The following is an 18,431-nucleotide window of genomic DNA, read 5'->3' as shown; positions in this document are numbered from 1 at the left end:
TTGAGGGAGAAGTCCTCATTTATGGTGTTTATATGAACACGATTATCTTTATAATGATATACATTGTGGCTGTGTGTATATGAAATTATGAATACAAATGTAGCAGGGCATTCAATTACTGTTTATTTCTTTGCATTTTAACTTGTAAACTATAAAATCATGCGTCTCCTCACGGTTTGTGTCTCATTTTGTGAGCCGACTGCCAACAGCAGTTCCCTCCCCTCCTTCTCCCCTGCTCTGCTGGCCACGCCCACTCCTGCCTCTGATCGCAGAGCTTCACGCCCATTATGATGCTTTTTTTTTTTAATTCTGAGTTAGACTTGAACCGAAAGTGGGGGGTTTCATGGCCCTTTAATGCATTAATTCCAACAGTTAAATTTGATTCAAAGCCTGATTTATTATTATGTTAAGATTAATAAAAATAAAATGCTAATTCATTATAGCAGTATCAACTCTATCTAATAAAACAACTTTCTGAATACATAAGAATGCATTAACTAACATATCATCATACAAAAATAGTAAGTGTTTTTGTTGACTTCAAATAGCTGACGGAGCTTCATGGTACAGTGCTGAAAAAACAAAAGCGCCATAAATAGTCACAGAATTCTTATTTTGTTATTTAAACAAGCTTTATTTTTTAATGTACGCATTTGAATTATTAGTAGTAGTGAATTTATTATTAAGCATGCGGGGATGTGTTTTTATTCTTAATCATATTGTTTCTGTGTGATTTGTTTGTATGATGTGTCATGATGGCATTGGCCTAATTTAATTCCCTTTGTGAGATTAATAAAGTTGTTAACTTATTAAATTGACATTGGAAAATCCTTGTTGGAAAATAAAAAAGGCCTGTTAAAGGGATGCTAGTTTACCCAAAAATTAAAACCTTTATGAAAATTCTTTATTCTGATGAACACTGAAAAGGATATTCTGAAGAATGCTGAAAACCTGTAATCATCGACTTCTGTAGTGGGAAAAACAAACACTATGAAAGTCAATGGTTACAGGTTTCCAAAAGGTTTCTAAATATCTTCCTTCTTGTTTAGCAGAACAATGACACTTGTAAAGGTTTGAAACTAATAAATGATGAGTAAATGACAGAATTTTCATTTTTGGGTGAACTACTCTTTTAAACATTTAATCATTTGGTGCTGTCTGTGATGAATAAACACTGCAAATACATCCAGAATATTCTTAAAAGGCACTCTAAAAGCTGAACTATTAATTAATTATTCTCTGTAGTTTTGAAGTCCGTTTAAAATCAATACTATCATTATCACAATTACTGAATACTTTACATTTTCACAGAATCGCTCGCGGTCGTCTCGGCAGGAGAAGTAGAGGTATCGGTCGAGGTGGAAGTCGTCGGCTGACAGTTCGGCCACTCTCATGATTGACTTCTTGCATTGGTCTTTGATTTGATGAGCCTTGTCCTGCTGCTCAGCCTCTCTGACCAGAGCTCTTTCCAGGCAAGCAATCACATCACCCTGGGAATGCAAGTCCTTACAGGAAGGCAAAAAAAAAAAAAAAAAAAACACAGATTAGTCGACTGTGGGACTGATGGGATTTTTATTTTTTGGGACAACAGATATGTTGGACTGAAGGGAGGAAAGGGACATACGATGATGGTTCACAAAGTTTAGGAAGCTAAAAAGTATTGCTTTTTTAGTAGGATCTGAAAGACAAAAGAGGAAATAAACTCTATAAAAAAAGACCTCACATGTTAGTTTTTTTGACTTATTATACAGAAGCAAACAACGCTGTTTAAGTACAACATTCACTATTATACTGAATGATGTAATACAACTTTACATTTTACTCTTAAAAATCATTTGCAAAAATCTAAATAGCTTATATATATTTTCAGTTTTTAATTAATTTAAGTTGTAGTTCATGTCAATTTGTCACTTTCTATTTACCTTATTTTTATTTACCTTATTATATAGTGAAGATTGACAAAGAGAAAGTGCAAGAAGAAAGCAGTACTATTTTAATAATATAAATATTAATAATATAAAATTAAAACAATATAAAATCATACATTATACAAAGTTTATACACATACACACACACACACACACACACACACACACACACACACACACACACACACACACACACACACACACACACACACACACACACACACATACATACATACATACATACATATATATATATATATATATATATATATATATATATATATATATATATATATATATATATATATATATACATATATATTAATATTAAATATAATAATCATGTTTCAATAATTTTTATATATTTAATTTAATTATTAGGCTATATATTTAATAAATAATAAAATGTAATAAATAAAACATTAATAAATAATACATTAATAATTGATGTAATAATAAAAAATATTACATAAAAAATATTTGAATAACTTTAAATATTTTTCTGTTTTTTTTTAAGGTTTATTTAGCCTATTGACTTTTATTTCAATTTTACTTATTTCCATACTTAAAAAAAAAAAAAAGATTTCAATAATTACCCAAAGCAAATTTTCAGATTTTTAGGCTTGCCTTTTGAAAAACAGACCACTCAAGACAAGCATAAGCAAATAACTTGATAATTAAATGCCCACTCACACACACTCAGTCATTTAGTGTCAGGCAGCTTAATGACAAAATAACCAGTGATATTTAAAGGCTGCAGAATGGGAGCTGTCATTTACTCGTGTAATTGTACCTAATTAGCGTACGGGCCGTGAACTAAAAGACGACTCAAGGATGTGTAAACCCACTAAGCAGCTATATATAATTTTCATTCCTCACTTGCCAGCTGGTATGTGTGGCAGTCTGAGCTTACTTGGACTATTTTAAGTCAACAAGCAGACAAGTCTAAAGTTAACTTTTTTAATTTCAGCAGAGTGCGCCCGGGGGAACGAGGCAAATGCGGAGAACGGGTGCCCAAGTCCTAGCATGCCCGGAGGAATGTGGACACTTCAGGAATGGCAGAGTCACTTCTACACTTTGCCATCTGGCATCAAACCAACATGCTATGGTTTCCCGAAGGGATATTCTAGAGTTTTGCGGTTGTGCGTGGGTAAGAAGTCAAAGCGTTCGCTGCCATAGACCTTATTCAGTCTGTCATATTGATGAGGGACAAAAATCCACTTTTGTTCAGCAGTCAAAACACAAAATAATTAATTTCCCAAATTTCAAAAGGATAAAGAACTTACATGAAAATACATGAAAACATGTATTGCTAAAATTTAGCGAGACTAAGGACTTTTTAAGCAATAAATATTGCATTGTCTATTTAAAATACTTACTAAAATTATGATTTTTTTCTAAATTTACCCAATAACTAAACACAACTACTACCTTACTAACTATTAATAAGCAGCTAATCAGTGGTTTGATCTAAAAGGCTTATTTAATACATAAATCAATTCTTCTATGTGATGATTCTGTAGTCGTGTGATTATTAGCAGTGGTGAAAAGTAGGAAACAAATTACAAATACTCAAATTACTGTAATGGAGTCAGCCCTCAACAATAAGGACTCCAAGACGCTCGGGACAGTATACAGAAAGGTTACTGGCCTGATCGGGGCCAGTGTTGCCTTGTCACTAAAGTTTAATTTGGATGCGACAGTTTGTCAATGGTTTGCTTTCATGCCCAGATGTTTGTTTCGGAACCCATTTCGTTTGCCAGCAGTTTGTGGCATATGTGAATCCCGCAATCATGCTCAAGTCCACGCCAAATCAATCAAGTCAGTCTGAGATCGCCAGAATGAGCGATAACAGTGTATTACGGTTGTGTAATGGCCATAAATACTGCTATATGAAGAGTTTGATGAGTAGGGCAGGATGTAATTTCTACAGGCAAATGTGCGTTTCATATCTAATATGAAAGTGAAAGCATGCTGCAATATTACAGAGTGCTGTTTATCCGTTGACCAAAAAAAATTGACCAAAATTACCATCTGATTTTTTCTAAATTTTCCATATTTTAATCTTATATTTTGTATTATGCCAATTGTTTTGTTCATTTCGACACCTCAAAGGAAAAATCAACATTGCTTCATGATCTGACTGCAGTCCCGTTGTTGTGACGAGAAATGCACCCCTGCACGGGCCCCCTTCACAAACTTTCTTTAGTATTCTGAGTCTACATTTAAAAAAAACAAAAAAAACCTCAAAGGCCATAATTGATTAAAACGTAGGCTAATATGATTATTATGTTGATGAATCAAGCAAGAACAAGAAGTGAAATGCATTTTAAATCTAGATTTACAAATAAATGTACAATAAAAATATTGACAGTATTATAGACTGAAGTCAATTCAATTCAATTCAGCTTTATTTGTATAGCGCTTTTACAATGTAGATTGTGTCAAAGCAGCTTCACATAAATGGTCATAGTAACTGGAACAGTGTAGTTCAGTTTTTTAGTGTTTAAGTTCAGTTCAGTTCAGTTTAGCTCAGTTCAGTGTGATTTAATCATTACTGAGAGTTCAAACACTGAAGAGCAAATTCATCGATGCGTAGCTCTACCAATCCTGAACCATGCGAGCCAGTGGCGACAGCGGAGAGGGAAAAAAACTTCACCTGATGGGAGTGAAGAAAAAAAACCTTGAGAGAACCAGACTCAGTTGGGCACGACCATTTTAATTTCTCCGCTGGCCAAAAGTCTTGTGCAGAGCTTCAGTCGTGAGCCGGTTTCTAAAATTAGGTGTTTTGGTGGGTTTTAAACAAACAAAAATCATAAAATTGTTGTAGTTTTCAACTAAACAATGCACTTTAATTAATCTAATCAGTATTGTATTTAAACTAGATCAATTTTTAATTGTCGGTTGTATTTAAAGAAAAGTTATGCTGAATAACTAAATGGCTAACTTCTTCTTTTGGTGGGGCCAGAGAAAATTTTGGCAGGGCAAGTAAAAATCTGAACCACTGGTTCGTTCAGGCCAGTAGAAAAAATCCCTAGCGTTGAACCCTGGGAGTAGTTTTTCTCAGGAATTGTAATTTAATAAGCAGTTTTAAAAAATGTGTACTTTTACTTACTTTCCATCAACCTGCAGTCACTACTTTATTTCTTTCTCGTATATGGTGATTGGCTAAAGTAGAAAAGTCAGTCCTGCGATTGCTGGCTAATCCAATGACACCTAGAAGGTAAATTGCGTTATACTGAACAACCTCAAGACATGGCCGCTTTATAAATGAAGCAAAACTTTTGGAAGCATTAAAACTGTCCAAGAAGACGTCTGCAACTGGGAAACCCTGAAACGCGAAAAGGGTCTAATATTATTGGGGACGTGAGCTTACTTTTTCCCCAACGCTGATGCTTCCACACTGCAGAGTGTTGATGTCTTCTCTGCATTTATCCATGAAGCCACAGATGAGGCGGTAGTCGCTGAAGACGATGCTGGTCATTTTGGTGATGTACTGATGACACTGGCGCTCCGTGATGTTGGCACGGTGGTCCACTAAGCAGGACATCAGATATCCTTTCCCTCGCTCCTCATCTGCGCACTCTTTCAGCTTAAAAAAAACACCAAAAACACGATTAACGCAGTTTTCATTAACAGGAGTCAAGGATCAATGCTGCAGACATATGGATCTAAATTCCTTATTTAATATCAGGTCAATTTCACTAACAGCAATTAAACTGTGAATTCAACCGCAGGCATCAAAACACACACACACACACACACACACACACACACACACACACACACACACACACACACACACATACGAAGAGGTTAGTGAGTAACTTTTGTCCACTGAGATTCGCTTTAATTACAGTATGGCGGCTCACAGCGCAGTCAAACATAAAACAAGACTGCATTATAAATGCAGACGGCCGTTCCTCTGCTCTGAAATCAAGACTGCAGTAAATTGGGAAAGAAATATGAAATCCTTATATTTAGTTTTACTGCAATATATAATGTGAGGATGCACATACACTATTTTTTGGAACCGATCCAATCTCGATACCAAAATTCTGAGTATCGACCGATACAGATCCTATCCCGATACTGTGCTGGTTCTTTTATGTTTGTTTTTTTTAATAAACAATGTAGTTTCTATAGTTCTGGTGATGAACTCAAATGGCATCTTCTTTAAAATTAACAGACCTATAGACCTACTTTACAAGACAGATGGCACAATTTAACTAAAAACATGATGCTTGCTATAAACTATACATTATTTAAGCATCTGTGATCTGTTGTGGTCCAGCTTATGTTTCCTCTTTAATGTTAGGATTTTTCTTTGACATCTGTACTGGGCTACCACTATTGACCCTAATCGTTGGTAAAATAACCAGCCTTTTAGCAAAGCCTGATATTTTCCTGCAGGTTTGAAGCAGACTAAACTAAACCGTCTGAGGCCAGTTTTACTTGATAAACATTCCCTCGCCTAAACTCGAGTTGAGTGAGATGGAGAAACTGAAAAAATGTTGGAACAATAATTTTTTTTATCTAAAAACTTATCTTATTGAAACATTTTTCTTTTGGTGTAATTAGATGGTTATTTAAATGCACTTTTTGCTAGTCAGTTATCCACAAAATAAACAAGAATATTTGAGGTGAAGTTCAAAACAAGGTCTGTATATGCATCAGCGCACAAACTGACAAACAGGTCTGTTAAATAAAATGTTAACATTAATAAAAGTACAGTAATATATTGACAGTTTCAGAGTATGCTATATTAGGCTAAATCCTTTTCTGTTAATGACGAACTACTTTGACCACAATGAGCCAGGCTTTACAAACTATTTGCAGCACTTAAAGTATTCCTCTCGGAAGAATAAACTCAGCTGGAAGGAAGAGAGAACAGAAACTTATTGTGAGAATAATAAAGCTTTTTTTTAAGTTGGGCGAACTTCGCATATTTCACAGAGCTAAAAGCAAGACAATTTCTTCTATTGTGGCTAGAGTGGTGCAGATGCTAGAACCCGCCTTTATGCATGCACGACGTCTGAAGTTGTGTGGCAAGTGTAAACACATAAATCAGATTTGGGTCACAATTAAAAGAACATGTAAATGGAGAGGCAAAAAAATCTGATTTAGGCAACAAATCGGAATCAGGCCTGACAGTGTAAACGAGGCCTTTATGAACGTCGCACACTCCAGGCTGTATGTAAATCGACGCAGTGCAGTTTAACTCTGAAACCTCTGAATAATAAAAAAAAATCCTTAAACAAACCTCTAACATGGTGCTCGTACACACTTCCAGCGCCACAGACTCAAACTTCGGATCTGTGGTCAAGTTCAGCTTGTAGTTCCACAACAGCTGGAAAACAGAAAAGCAACATTATATACTGTATGCCTGATTGATGCCTATAGTCATGAATCAAACAAGATATTACAGTTATAAACTTCTATTCTTTCTTTAAAAAACGCTATGATTTCACCTTTGAAGACTTGAAATAGAAGGTAAGTCATGCAAGACTACTTTGACTCTATTTATGCTCAGAAAAGTCTCCAGTGCCCAATTTCTCCATTTTGCATTTCATTCTTGCACCATTTTGAAATGACATGAGGAAATTACTGTTCTTTCAAGGTTAAGTTCACAGTTTGGCTCTCTTTTTCTTTTGCACCAGACGAAAATCTGAATAAATCTAAATATCAATCTATCTATCAATCTATCAATCTATCAATCTATCTATCTATCTATCTATCTATCTATCTATCTATCTATCTATCTATCTATCTATCTATCAAGTTAATTATAAATTTAGTCCTGGTTCAGTCAGAGTTCATACAATATTTTTTATTTAAATTAGTTTACCTTAATTTTTTTAATTGTAAACTATTTTGTTATGTGCAAAATTCTGACAATCTTAAGTCAATGGCAACTGATATTCAACATTCTTCAAAATGTTGTCTTTTTTGTTCATCAGAAGAAAACTACTCATAACGGTTTGAAACAAGAGGAAGGTGATTAAATCAGAACTATTTATTTAATTTGGGATGATCTATGCCTTGTAATGGCAAATTATTTTCTTTCCTTTCACAAGGAATATATATTACTGTAAAGACTAAAATTGAATAAAGTCAGACAAAGTCTTTTAATTGCTTTAATTCAATGGAGAATGATCAGTTTATACAGACAGTCTCTGTTAGCAAAAGGATCTCAAGCATGGGGTCACTTACATTTTTATAAAGACATTTGATTCTGATGCATTTGATCTTTACTTTAGCAAAACCTTGAATCAATCATCAATATATAATTATCATCAACATTAAAAATTGCCATCACACCCTTTAACAGCGATGCTAACTAAAACTGCTGATCAAGTTTTCACAAGCACCAAAATGAGGTCTTCATCTTAATTATTACTCAAACTATGAGTCTTGCGTAATGAGACGAGTGACTCAGGCCTGAATCAGACGCCTAAATCTTCCTCATTTCTGATTTGTGGACGCCGCGGCCTTAATGAGAACATCAAAGGCATGAATGTAAGGAAAGGAGATCAGAAACAGATTCCTCTCTCGGGACGCCACCAAATTAATTGCAGGCCGCAGCCATCATTAGACAGTGATTAGGCCATTATTCTTCTCAAATTACTTGCTGATGTTGCTGCTCTCTAAATCCTGCTTTCTCTTGTAAAGCTAGCAAGAATCATTTGGAGAGAATAATGCAGGTCTGGAAAATTGTTAAAAAGAGGAGAAGTGTGAGGAGTTGTGAAGGAGAAGAATAATATTATATTACTTATAATAAAGGGATTTCTGAGTACTTACATGGTTGCAGTCTGAAGCAATCTCTGTGTCCTGTGAAAGGAAAAAAAATAGATTTTTTTTTTTATTTCTGCGGATTACATTTTTTTTCTCCTCATTTCCTGTCCTTATTAATTTTAAATAATTTCCCAAAGTGTTCTTGCATCTTTTCTAAAGTCAAATTTAAGCACCTCTCAAGACATTTTCATTTTTCATTTTTTTCTGCATGTGTGGCAACTTACATTTACATTTAGTTATTTAGCAGATGCTTTTGTCCAAATGTATTTACATCATGTGTGTATGTATGTATGTATGTATCGTGCTCAGCATAATTAAGTACACCCCATTTTAAAAATGATTGTTTTTATCCATTTCTCAGTGAATATGGGTGATATATATTGGTGCATTTGAACAAAACAGATTTATTAAACAGATGTTATTTATTAAAATCAGATTTTAGTCACAGACACTTTAGAAATAGTAAGATAATACAATTAAATTAATACAAAATATTGCAAAAGCAAATGACAAACTACAACATTTCAACAAAATTGTATATATTTTTTGTTTCTCTTGATTTTCTGCTCTTTTTGAAAAATGTATTTAATATTTTTTCCTAATATATACATTTGGGCTGCTAATTTTTAAACCATTATTGTAAGTTATTTTGTAAGATAAGCTCCATATTTGGCTTCAGTACGGACTAATCTACTGTATATGCACAATATAATATTGTAACGCTTCCTATAGAAAATATTCATCTAAATAAGGGATTTGTTGGTTGTGTACTCATATGCTGAGCACTGTATGTGTGCATGCATGTATTTACATAGTTTATCACATTATGTCAGATGCTGCTTGTTGTTGTATACTATAATATGTTTTAGTTTTAAGTAAAAATTATGATGGCTTGTTGTTGTTGTATGTTGTATGATGGCCAACATTGAAATACTGTCATTTACTCTCTTAAACAACTGTAATAAGTTTTTTTTTATTATTATTTAAAGGTTAATTATTATAACCTTTTTTAAGAAAGCAACAAGTACTTTATCCAAAACTTAAGGAATTTTCAAACCTTAAAAACACTAGATTAAACTTTAAGGATCTACAGAACTTGTATGAACTTTGTTTCCAGCACTGAAGTTTTATGGTGTTGGAATTGAAGATGTTAAACAAGCCTAGGTTTAAACTTTAGCAGTACATTGAGTAAAATAAAATAAGATAAAATAAAATGAAATAATAAAAAACAAAATAAAATATATAAAAAATAACTGTTAAAATAAGTTAGATACAATAAATAAAAAAATACAAAATAAAAAATATAAAACAAAAGCAAACTAAACAAACAAAATGAAACAAATAATTGAATTTTTAAAAAAAGAATAAAATAAAAACTTTGAAATGCATTTGCCAATATCTCCCACATCTCGATTTTTTTAAATCCCAAATTTATGAACTTGAAAAAACAAAACAAAAAAAACAATAAATCTGAAACTGAAACAAAATTAAAATTAAATAAATAAATGCAAAACAATATAAACAACAAAAGCAAATAAATAAATGACATAAAACAACATCAAATAAATAAATAGAAAAATTGAAAAACAACAAATAAAGAAAACATTAAACTGCATAAATTAATATCAACCACATCTCAATGTTTTTAAAGCCCAAATTCATGAACTTGGGATTTCTAGAACCCCTATGAACTTTATCTCCAGTGCTGAAGTTGTATGTTGTTGCAATTGTAAATGTTAAACAAGCTGTCATAAAAAATACAAAAAAAATAAATAAATAGAAAATCTAATAAAAAATAAATAAAACAAAAACATATAATACAAATACAAAATAAAATAAAATAAATAAATAGTCAAATTCAATTAAAAACAATAGAATAATTTTAAAAAAACCTTAACCAATACAAACCACATCTCAATGTTTTTAAATCCCAAATTCATGGACTGGAGAGTAGATTGACATTTTGTTTAAAGCTGAACAATTTAATTTAAAAAATGACCATTCCTTGAAGAATTACACACTCAGTCTTCCAATGCAGACACAATTTGAAAAAAAAAAAAAAAAACAATCCCATGCTCACACAAATGTCAAAAATATCATTATAAACAAAAGCCAAGAACGTTTTCTGGAACAGTTTTCTAATACTCTTGATACAAAATCTACCAGCATTCCTATCTGCTTGTTAGGTCCAAGGGCTCTATCAAACTGTATGAGGAGACTCAACATGGAAACCGATGTGTACACCATGATTTTATAAACATTCACATTAATGTGTGATATGACTAAATTGGTCATAATATTTTCTCAATGCAAATGAGGAGTGGCTTGGACCTGAAAACAGTATCAACACAATTTAACAAGCAGATACCAAAACAATAAAATGAGCTACAACAAAAGTCCCTAAATAATGCAGGCACAGATACCGAAGATCTTTTGACCTCTGAAACCTTTAGTAGTTTTCCTCCCTCAAGATTCAGGATTTCAGTTTTCTCTTATTCTGGCTGGGTTTAGAGTTAGATCTATGTCTGCTCTCCGTCTCTAACCTTGCTCAGTAAACAACTGCTGAGTGACTCACAGAGCATGAAAATGCAATTAGTAATTGTCAGGGGACGACAACAACATAGTCAAACAGGCCAAAATCAATGTGCATTCGCATATAATCATCTAACAATGGCTTAACAATGACTTGTCATCCTCCGGTTGTCCTCCTTTAAGACGCGAACATCAAACCAAAGAGTTTCTGTCAGCGTGGAGCCGTGGAAACAAAACAAAGTATCGTGCATGTTTTATATTTGGGGGAAGAGTACAGTATAGGTGCATTTAAATCTGACTGAAATTGATTTGACCAAGAAAGGAAATAATCCACAGATTGAGGAGTATGTCAGCCTGGAATTAAACGGATCCCTAAGCTGACATTAAAAAAGTATCTATATTTCAGTAAAAGGTTTATTAATTTTGTTTTTAATTTTTAAAACATCTCTAAATAATTTTTAGTAATTTAAAAATATTTGTTATTGTTTTTATTAGATTGTTATTTTTTTATTATTGTTTTATTTTTTTATTTAATCATATTTTTTATTTATAAATATCTATCTATCTATCTATCTATCTATCTATCTATCTATCTATCTATCTATATATATATATATATATTTTTTTTTTTTTTATTGTTTTATTTTTTTTATTTAATCATATATTTTTATTTATTAATATCTATCTATCCATCCATCCATCCATCCATCCATCCATCTATATATATATATACATACACACACACAAACAAAAAATATTATTATTTTTATTATCATTGTTGCAATTTTTATTATTAATAACGTTTTACTATTATTATTAATAATAATAATAATAATAATAATAATAATAATAATAATAATAATAATACAAATAATGGCAACAACAACAAAATATGCATAATTATTTTTATTAATAATAATATTTTTATTAACACTAATAACAACAATATTTAATATGAATAATTAATAATAATAATCAACAATATTTACATTATTAGTATTAATAATAATATTATTATCATTATTATGATTAATAAATAATAATAACAACAACAATTAACATAATTATTGATATTACTGTTATTATTATTATTATTAGCAGCAGCAGTAGTAGTAAAAATAAAAAATAACAACAATAATTGTTTTTATTTGTCATGTTTTTTTCTATAATTTTACTATAACTTTACTATGTTTTACTATAATTAACAATTATATTAATAATAATAATAATAATAATAATAATAACAACAACAATGTAGTTTTTTCATGATTTTAATTGATGTTTTCTTGGCATTCATTTATATAAAACCAAGAAGCAACATTCCATGAATGGTCTATCCCACCATAAAGTATCTGAACAGTCATGTCATCGCTCACATAACAGCACAGGCTGTAAATATAGGAGCAGGCCGATATCTGAGCTCAGCTCCACACCCAGATCAATCATCCAGAACTGGATATTTCTATTCGTACGTCAGGCTTCTGTGAATACTGTACAGAGCGGAGCCCACATGGATCATCTATCGATTCGGCAAGATTACACACTCCTTGCTTTCCTGTACGTTTGGCTCGATAAACCGGCTCAATAATTCAGAGTTTGTATCATCAGCTGTATGGGATTCACTTGCTAGAACTACAGTAAATCCACTAGAGTTGTTATTAGTGGCATCAATCAAGTTCTTGTATCTTGTAATGTATTAAAAAAAAATTAAAACGATCCAGGTATATGCGTGTTTGGATCATTTATAAATCAATGGCAGGAGGTACAGTTTAGATCTCATTGTAATGAATGTCAGTTCTAAATACATTTGCAGATATTCAGTAATACAGTATATCGTGATATTGATTATGCATGATAATTATTGTGGGCATTGGCCTTTTAAGAATATTCAGATTGTAATATTGATATTAGTGCTACTGCTTGAAAACTTAAAAGGTGCTGTATGTGAGTTTTTGCCTCTACTAAATCATTAAAATAGCATACTATGCTTGTGGATATTTAAGAATCATGCTAAGTAAAGATACTTGTTTATCTGAAAACAATGCACTAGCAAACACCAGAGTTACTCTCTATACCACATTGTGATGAAATCTTCAGCAAGATATATCACATTAGGAAATTCGGATGCCGTCATATGGCTATTTCTGAACCATTTTTCTCCATAATGCACATCAGGAAATGTGGTGAATTGATGTCTAGCTTGAAAAAAAAAACTACTTATTTATTTATTTTATTTATTTATTTTTTTACAAAATAAGACACTTTGCCAAATAATTAAGAGAAATGTTTTACCAGAGGGACAATGTCTTTTACCAAACACCCTTCTTAAGCAACCTAGAACAAACATAAATTTAAAAATTGGTAAATTCCTTGTTTAGAAGGAAGGGAATCAAAATTAAAACCTCACTCTTGCTTTTGTGGATAGCCAAAACAATGGTTGTTGCAGAAGCTAACAACTCTGGCTCTTCTGAATGCTCAAACCCCATTGGCCATAATGAAAGCTCAAACCTCAAGAAAAAAAGTCAAAGTTTGACTTAACTTTTATAAATATGTCCATATATCATTATATTAAAGCAACAGGTTTATTCACTCATGTTTAAAGCCAACTAATAACTTTTATACAGTGAAGCATTCAGCATAGTCTTGCAGCTCCCATGTAAGCTCAAACTGCATTGGCTCCTATTCACCTTATTCTCAGCTGACGAGTGGGCGCTGCCATTCGAATCTTTTTGTCTCGCGACTTCCGGTCAAATTCACTTCCATTCATTTTTTGACGTTAACAACTGCTCGTTACGCTGCTTGATGTTACAATTTAATATTTTCTTATAATATTATGCTACTTGGTCTGTGTAGTCATGCAAACATTTGTTTGTTGAGCAAGTAGTTTGGCCATTTTCAGCCGTTAATTATTCTTAGTCATTTCTCCCATAGGCGACTGAATCGGAAGTTCTAAGACAAATCGCGAAAACAGGCACACTTCCGCATTTTAGAATAAGGTCAATATGGAAGCTCAAACCACACTGTTTCCTATAGGAAACAAACCTCATTGGTTCCTACGGAAATTCAAACCTCACTATTCCCTATGGAAACTCAAACTTCATTGGCTCCTTTGTAAGTGCAACTGCCATTGGCTCCTATGGAAGATCAAATATCATTGCCTCCTATGGAAGTTCAAACCTCATAGGCTCCAATGTAAGCTCAAACTTCACTGGTTCCTATAGGAACTCAAACCATGCTGGTTCCTATGAAAACTCTCAAACTTCATTGGCTCCTATGGAACAGGGGTTCACAAACTTTTCAGCCCCCGACTCCCAAAATGACAATGCCAGTGTGACTTGTGACCCCCAATATCCTCTGAGGTGGTTATAAATACAGAAACCTATAAGCTACTATAGTAACTATACAGTTTATAGTAACTATAAACTACTATTTTTTTCTCTTCGGTAGGTTATGAATAAATATGGTAAATCTTGTGGTTTAAAAATAAATAAATCGATTTTTGGAAATCACCAGGGGACCCCCCTTCATTGTCCCGCGACCCCTCTGGGGGTCCCAACCCCCACTTTGAGAACCACTGTTATAGAAGATCAAATCTTATTGGCTCCTAAGGAAGCTCAAACCACATTGGTTACTAAGGAAACACAAAACCTCATTGGTTCCTATGGAAGCTCAAATCTCACTGGTTCCTATGGAAGACAAACCTCATTGGCTCCTATGAAAACTCAAACCTCACTGGTTCCTATGGAAAGTCAACCCTCACTGGTTCCTATGGAAACATAAAACCTTATTGGTTCCTATGGAAGTTCAAACCTCACTGGCTGCTGTGGTAGCTCAAACTTCATTGGCTTCTACATAAGCTCAAGTCTCATTGGCTCTTATGGAAAGTCAAATCTCACTGGGTCCTATGGAAGCTCAAACTTCTTTGGCTCCAACAAAAGCTCAGTTCTCATTGGTTCTTAAAGAAGCTCAAATCTCACTGGTCCCTATTAAAGTATTAAAGGTCAAACCACATTGGCTCCTAGGAACATCAAACTTCATTGGCTCCCGGGTAGCTCAAAATTCATTGGCTCCTATGGTAGCTACAAATGCTTAAACCCCAATGGTTCTTATACAAGCTCGAATCTCACTGGTTGCAACAGTAGGTCATACCTCATTGGCTCCTATGGAAGCTCAAACCTAGCTGGCTTCAAAAGCTCAAACCTCATTGGATTCTATGGAAGCTCAAACCTCATTGGCTTTTATGAAAGATAACATCTCATTGGCTCCTATGGAAGATCAAATATCATTTGCTCCTATTGAAGATCAAATATCATTTGCTCCTATTGAAGATCAAATATCATTGACTCCTATTGAAGATCAAATATCATTGGCTCCAATAGAAGATCAAATATCATTGGCTCGTATGGAAGATCAAATATCATTGGCTCCTATTAAAGATCAAATATCATTGGCTCCTATGGAAGATCAAATATCATTGGCTCCTATAGAAGATCAAATATCATTGGCTCCTATAGAAGATCAAATATCATTGGCTCGTATGGAAGATCAAATATCATTGGCTCCTATTGAAGATCAAATATCATTGGCTCCTATGGAAGATCAAATATCATTGGCTCCTATGGAAGATCAAATATCATTGGCTCCTATGGAAGATCAAATATCATTGGCTCGTATGGAAGATCAAATATCATTGGCTCGTATGGAAGATCAAATATCCTTGCTTCCTATGACAGCTAACTGACTTTCAATTAATTGATGGAAATTAACACAATTATTGTTAAGGGTTTAATTTTTTGGGAGGAATTAACCCTTGAAATGCCAAATTACATGACTGCACACATTACAAACATCTTCATGATCTGACTGAATGTCCAAAAGGGTGGATGTGGAGTTCATTGCACACTTAAAAATATTCAAGTTGTATTTTCTGACAACGTTTATAAAGTTGCTTCATTTCTCTTCCCAAAAAGCAGTTGAGAGGGACAGAAATATCTGAGTGACACTGACAGCACTGGGCTCTGATTTGTCATAAGCAATAAGATGAAAGCGTAGACTAAACAAGCCAAGGATGAAGCACCATCAACAAGACAGCTTCAGTCAGCCCGAGACCTGATAAAAAGGTGAAGTTTCTCTCAGTCGGGAATTTGCTTGCGGCAGAACGCATTAAATGCTCTTTCATGCACAGATGAGTAACTCCACGACACCAGCCTTTAAATCTCCCCCTTCAGAGAAACCAGAGCGCATTACGATCATACTAGCATTACAACCACCGACAGCGTTTTCACCTCAGAGAAACCACATCAGGAGCTTGCTTCACGTGAAATGCTGATTTACAAACAACGGCTGAAGTGATTGTTTATTCATTTTTTCATTTTTGGCTTAGTCTCGTATTAATCAAGGGTTGCCACAGTGAAATGAATCGCCATCTTATCCAGCATATATTTTACACAGCGGATGCCCTTCCAGGCGCAACCCAACACTGGGAAACACCCAACACTCTTGCATTCACACACATACACTACGGCCAATTTAGTTTACTCAATTCACCTATAGTGCATATGTTTGGACAGTGAGGGAAACCGGAGCACCTGGAGAAAACCTGGCCCAGCCAGGACTCAAACCAGGGACATTCTTGTTGTGAGGCAACAGTGCACAACACTGAGCTACCATGTTGCCCACAAATACACCAAAATAACAAAATAAATTTAAAATAAAATAAAAACTAGACAAAAAAATAAAATAAATACAAATAGACCAAATAACTCTCGTTTAAAATAAAATAAAAACTGAACAAAAATAAATAATATAAACAAACACAAACAGACCAAAATAACTCACATTTAAAATAAAATAAAAACTAAACAAAAATAAAAATAAATACAAATAAACCAAATAACTCTCATTTAAAATAAAATAAAAAACTAAACAAAAAAATAAATAATATAAACAAACACAAATAGACCAAAATAACTCACATTTAAAATAAAATAAAAACTAAACAAAAAAATTAAATAAACACAAATAGACCAAATAACTCTCATTTAAAATAAAATAAAAACTAAACAAAAAAATTTAAATAAATACAAATAAACCAAATAACTCACATTTAAAATAAAATAAAAACTAAACAAAAAAATTCAAATAAATACAAAAACCAAATAACTCTCATTTAAAATAAAATAAAAACTGAACAAAAATAAATAATATAAACAAACACAAACAGACCAAAATAACTCATATTTAAAATAAAATAAAAACTAAACAAAAAAATTAAATAAATACAAATAGACCAAATAACTCTCATTTAAAATAAAATAAAAACTAAACAAAAAATAAAATAAATACAAATAGACCAAATAACTCTCATTTAAAATAAAATAAAAACTAAACAAAATAAATAATATAAACAAACACAAATAGACCAAAATAACTCACATTTAAAATAAAATAAAAACTAAACAAAAAAATTAAATAAATACAAATAGACCAAATAACTCTCATTTAAAATAAAATAAAAACTAAACAAAAAAATTAAAATAAATACAAATAAACCAAATAACTCACATTTAAAATAAAATAAAAACTAAACAAAAAAATTCAAATAAATACAAAAACCAAATAACTCTCATTTAAAATAAAATAAAAACTGAACAAAAATAAATAATATAAACAAACACAAACAGACCAAAATAACTCACATTTAAAATAAAATAAAAACTAAACAAAAAAATTAAATAAATACAAATAGACCAAATAACTCTCATTTAAAATAAAATAAAAACTAAACAAAAAATAAAATAAATACAAATAGACCAAATAACTCTCATTTAAAATAAAATAAAAACTAAACAAAATAAATAATATAAACAAACACAAATAGACCAAAATAACTCGCATTTAAAATAAATTTTAAAACTAAACAAAAAATAAATAAATATAGACCAAAATAACTCACATTTAAAATAAAAAACATAAAAAGAAAACTTAATTCAAAATATTAATAAAATATAGTGTACTTATGAAAATATTAGACTTTCTGCAGTTATAAACATAAACAGCTTAGAAATAATATAAATTGATATAAAATTGCACTGAGCCAGCTGTTTAATGCAACTCTCTGAATGTTAAACCAATTTACTGAAGCTTCTCAATGCATTTTTGTGAATCCAAAGCGAC

General features: G+C 32.1%; 1 protein-coding gene across 1 annotated transcript in view; it reads right to left on the bottom strand.

The window, feature by feature from the left end:
* glg1b (golgi glycoprotein 1b) overlaps positions 1–18,431 on the bottom strand; it is a 54,293-nt gene that overhangs the window by 14,183 nt on the left and 21,679 nt on the right. Inside the window, 4 exon segments of the mRNA NM_001045395.1 lie at positions 1,302–1,505; positions 5,305–5,520; positions 7,192–7,278; positions 8,730–8,759. Coding sequence (NP_001038860.1) covers positions 1,302–1,505; positions 5,305–5,520; positions 7,192–7,278; positions 8,730–8,759 — 537 coding nt within the window.

This window comes from Danio rerio, chromosome 18 (assembly GCF_052040795.2).
Source record: "Danio rerio strain M-AB ecotype USA chromosome 18, GRCz13ab, whole genome shotgun sequence".
NCBI classification, from domain to species: Eukaryota; Metazoa; Chordata; class Actinopteri; order Cypriniformes; family Danionidae; genus Danio; species Danio rerio.
This window is presented reverse-complemented; position numbering and strand designations above follow the sequence as displayed.